Below are 4,834 nucleotides of genomic sequence, written 5' to 3' on the forward strand. Positions count from 1 at the left end.
TCATGCCTTGTTACCACTGTAGGCTGCAGGCTGGTGGTGGTGGTGTAATGGTGTGGGGGATGTTTTCTTGGCACACTTTAGGCCCCTTAGTGCCAATTGGGCATTGTTTAAATGCCACGGCCTACCTGAGCATTGTTTCTGACCATGTCCATCCCTTTATGACCACCATGTACCCATCCTCTGATGGCTACTTCCAGCAGGATAATGCACCATGTCACAAAGCTCGAATCATTTCAAATTGGTTTCTTGAACAATGAGTTCACTGTACTGAAATGACCCCCCCAGTCACCAGATCTTAACCCAATAGAGCATCTTTGGGATGTGGTGGAACGGGAGCTTCGTGCCCTGGATGTGCATCCAACAAATCTCCATCAACTGCAAGATGCTATCCTATCAATATGGGCCAACATTTCTAAAGAATGCTTTCAGCACCTTGTTGAATCAATGCCACGTAGAATTAAGGCAGTTCTGAAGGCGAAAGGGGGTCAAACACAGTATTAGTATGGTGTTCCTAATAATCCTTTAGGTGAGTGTATAGCCTGTAAATAAACAAGTAGGCTATTCTCCTAAATGATATATGGTCCCTAAGGTGATAAGTGGAGATGATGTGCATAATGAAGACGTGAAATACACACACGATTCCAGGTCTTGTTTATTTATAAACAAATAAATATCTAAATAATGTACATTCATTCATTCATGAGCCAGTAAAATAACCACACATAAATTGCACTTGGGTGTAAACAAACTGTACATAGCTGACAAATAAATCTGAGGGTGTTCTGGATTCATACCTTCCATACTATATCCGTACTATATCTGGAGAATGCATTGGTAACGCGCCATTCTTGAGCCGTTCCTCCTTCATCATGAGTGGTGATGATGTGCATAATGAAGACGTGAAATACACACACGATTCCAGGTCTTGTTTATTTATAAACAAATAAATATCTAAATAATGTACATTAATTCATTCATGAGCCAGTAAAATAACCACACATAAATTGCACTTGGGTGTAAACAAACTGTACATAGCTGACAAATAAATCTGAGGGCGTTCTGGATTCATACCTTCCATATCGATTTTGAAGCAACACATCCATAGATGCAGGGAATGGAAAGAGTTTTTGCATCCGTGGGGGTCTGTCTGACTGTCGTAAGGGGCACAGTTATCCAGTGAGGAACTTAAAAACATTTCCTGTGGACAATAGAGGGACCTGCCTCGTCATACTCCTGCTTGCTAATCCACATCTGTTGAAAGGTAGACAGGGAGGCCAAGATGGATCCTCCAATCCAGACAGAGTACTTGCGCTCGGGAGGGGCAATGATCTAGAGGAGAGAGAAGACGAAAGCCAACAATATGTCAGTATGTCATCCTCTACATCATTCATTACACAGTTCATGACTTGCATTATGGTGATTGGTCATCAGTAAGTTAATACTGCGGGATCTTGGTTGGTGTTCGACATTCCGTGTGTGGTCTTTACTGAGCGGGAGGTGAGGAAACCATTCACCTTGATCTTCATGGTGCTGGGGGCCAGGGCGGTGATCTCCTTCTGCATCCGGTCGGCGATGCCGGGGTACATGGTGGTGCCGCCGGACAGGACGTTGTTGGCGTACAGGTCCTTACGGATGTCGATGTCGCACTTCATGATGCTGTTGTAGGTGGTCTCGTGGATGCCTGCCGACTCCATGCCTGAAGAAACAGTGAGAAAGACAATGCCCTGGATGGGAAGTCCCTTGTGTATTCATACAACCCGGTTTTAAAGGCTCTATTTGATCACGTAGGAAACCTAGATGGTCGCTGAGTTCCACAATACTGCCGCGATACCTACCGATGAAGGAAGGCTGGAAGAGGGTCTCGGGGCAGCGGAAACGTTCGTTACCGATGGTGATGACCTGACCGTCGGGCAGCTCGTAGCTCTTCTCCAGAGAGGAAGAGGAGGCGGCGGTGGCCATCTCGTTCTCAAAGTCCAGGGCCACGTAACAAAGCTTCTCCTTGATGTCGCGCACAATCTCACGCTCAGCTGTAACAGTAGCAGATTTGGAGTTTAGCAATTTGGTTTCCTGTTCAATATCAAACCAACTGTACGCTCGGGCAAATATCGCACATGCTCAGGAATTGCTCAGGAATTGCAGGGTGACCTGTGGTAACAAAAGAGTAGCCCCGCTCAGTCAGGATCTTCATGAGGTAGTCGGTGAGGTCGCGACCGGCCAGATCCAGGCGCATGATGGCGTGTGGAAGGGCATAGCCCTCATATATGGGGACATTGTGGGTCACACCATCACCAGAGTCCAGCACAATACCTAGAAGATGAGGTTGAATAATACGTCACGCGCAGACAGAACAGACCAGCAGCATGTGTATATTAACAGCGGACTCTATGTTGTATCTATTGCGATGTTGCCCGGGACACAATAGGCTTAATGTACTTTTTCAATGAAACTCTACATGGCGTGTTATGGTACAGAGTGTTTATTCTGTTCTCACCCGTTGTACGACCAGAGGCGTAGAGGGACAACACAGCCTGGATGGCCACATACATGGCGGGGACGTTGAAAGTCTCGAACATGATCTGGGTCATCTTCTCCCTGTTGGCCTTGGGGTTGAGGGGTGCCTCGGTCAACAGCGTGGGGTGCTCCTCGGGGGCCACACGCAGCTCATTGTAGAAGGTGTGGTGCCAGATCTTCTCCATGTCATCCCAGTTGGTGATGATACCGTGCTCGATGGGGTACTTGAGGGTCAGGATACCCCTCTTGCTCTGGGCCTCATCTCCCACATAGGAGTCCTTCTGGCCCATTCCCACCATCACACCCTGTAGAAGAAATAAACTTAGTCAAGTAAACTCCTTCAAGTCAAACTGAGTCAAACATAATTGTATGCTTAAATAGCGAATATGGTTTCATTATTCATTTAACCAGGATTTATATTCAATGGTTTGGTAGTAAGGTAGAACGCAATTATGAGCAGATTATGGGTTTATTTATGTGCAGATTAAGGGTAAAGCATTATGCATTGATAATTAAGTCTGGTAAACGCCCAGTTTGAAGAATGTATGCTCATAAATGTTTCATTACTTTCACGCCGTGTAACTTACTTGATGACGGGGGCGACCAACAATTGAGGGGAACACAGCGCGAGGTGCGTCATCTCCAGCAAAGCCAGCCTTCACCAGACCGGAGCCGTTGTCGCACACAAGGGCAGTAGTCTCCTCGTCGTCACACATTATGTCAGCTGGGTTTCTGTTCTGATAAAACGCACGGTAGGCTAAGTAAAGGCTACAGGTCAATAACCTATACAGTACAGTGTAACGTGGGCAAACACGACCACCACAACTGTTTTAACTTCAATAAATGCCTTTAAACTTCAATAAATATCGCTGTGAGCACCAAAATGTAATTTAAGTTATGAACAATAATAATAAGAATGATCATATAAGAAGAATGGTCATATGCATAATATACATAATGTGCAAAGCATTATCAAATATAATTAATTCTACATTTTGTTTTAGGTCAGACATGATAGTTTATCTTAAAAAGATTTTTAAAATCCAAAGCAATCAAAGTTAATTAAATTATATTTAAGGTTCCAGGTGTCTGTTTGCAATCGAGAGAAATCTAATAAACATCTGTAAAATGGTTTGAATCTAGTTTCAAACCCAGTTTAGTTACAAGATTAGTAAACTGTTACTTATATTAATCTTGGTGGTAATACAACGAGTAGGCCCACTCACCAGATCAGCACCGAGCACCCTGTGTTCCTTTGACTGAGCAGCGGTATTATTGTGCGGACATACCCAAATTTATACTCCACAAGTGCCACAACGTCTGACAACTCCTTTATCCTTATTTGGTAACCCAAGCGCCATTGCGCCATTGTGCGGAGTGGCCATGAATGGAAGGGCGTGGAGTACAGAACTGAGGCTCGCGCGCTCAATACAGAAGCTCCATGTAAGGAAAGCAACCTGCACGGACAACTGCGAATGACGATGTCTGGAGGTATTCCCTCTATTTTCAACACCTCTAAGTGACTAGTCATACAATAATGTCGTTTGATGGTGTTATGTTTCAGCATCATACGTAATTCCCACTTATAAAAGCATACCATGGGTTTAGGCCTTTGTCGTCATACGTGAAGGTTAAAAACATGATAATATGTTAATAAACCAACACACCTCTTAGCAATTCCTTCTATTAACAGTGATAACTTTTATGTTCAGTACTGTAAGAATCCATCTCATTGACCTTAATATATTTCCTCCTAACGTCCCTTATTGTGCCTGTTGTGCACGCGCGCACGCGAACATCTGTGACTGGGAAAAGAAAAGAGCACGGTTGAGAGCTCGTGTCATCCATCCAGTTTACTGGTTGTGGTAATTCCTCTCAGTGTAAGACAAGTTCAACCATTTAATTAAAATGAACTTAAATTTCTATCATTTAAATTATTTAGACCTATATGGCCTATACCTTCATGTGCTGAGTTCAATAGCCCACGCTTTTTTCTTGCAGTAAGCCTTTTGGAGGAGAAATTCAGAGATTAAACTAATTGGCTTTTATCTATGCATGCAGCCACATTTAACGGAATACTTAATTAGTAATACCTCAAAATTCACTATTTATAATGTGCTTATGACATTCCACTGAAATAGATAGGAACTTATGAATCAGATACATTTCTCATGTTTTTACACAGTCTATTTCTCCAACAGTTTTGGCACATGATTTGACTTTCTGTGATTAATAATTCATAGTCCTTCATTGAACTTATGGGTACTTAAGCATTGGGTTGGTGTTGGGTTAGTGTTGGAGTATTTTAGCACTGGTTTGGTGT

The 4,834-nt window shown here is 43.3% G+C and overlaps 1 protein-coding gene across 1 annotated transcript; it reads right to left on the reverse strand.

Moving 5' to 3' along the window:
• Positions 1-639: 639 nt before the first annotated feature.
• On the reverse strand, positions 640-3,837 carry LOC105017577 (actin, alpha cardiac muscle 1). Its single transcript, XM_010882284.4, has 7 exons — positions 3,738-3,837; positions 3,099-3,248; positions 2,492-2,816; positions 2,146-2,307; positions 1,836-2,027; positions 1,515-1,696; positions 640-1,329 (listed from the first exon to the last, which is right to left on the reverse strand). Exons 2-7 carry the CDS (start codon positions 3,225-3,227, stop codon positions 1,186-1,188), a joined length of 1,134 nt encoding a protein of 377 aa, XP_010880586.1. The 5' UTR covers positions 3,228-3,248; positions 3,738-3,837; the 3' UTR covers positions 640-1,185.
• Positions 3,838-4,834: the final 997 nt, after the last annotated feature.

This window comes from Esox lucius, chromosome 18 (genome assembly GCF_011004845.1).
Source record: "Esox lucius isolate fEsoLuc1 chromosome 18, fEsoLuc1.pri, whole genome shotgun sequence".
In the NCBI taxonomy this organism is placed as follows: Eukaryota; Metazoa; Chordata; class Actinopteri; order Esociformes; family Esocidae; genus Esox; species Esox lucius.

What these genes read in the sequence shown, in the direction of transcription:
- LOC105017577 (XM_010882284.4), bottom strand. Translation starts at nt 3,227, where the DNA reads ATGTGTGACGACGAGGAGACTACTGCCCTTGTGTGCGACAACGGCTCC. An exon ending in CGCCTCTGGTCGTACAACGG is followed by an intron (nt 2,308 to 2,491) that starts GTGAGAACAGAA and finishes CTCATCTTCTAG; the next exon opens with GTATTGTGCTGGACTCTGGT. An exon ending in CTACTCTTTTGTTACCACAG is followed by an intron (nt 2,028 to 2,145) that starts GTCACCCTGCAA and finishes CTACTGTTACAG; the next exon opens with CTGAGCGTGAGATTGTGCGC.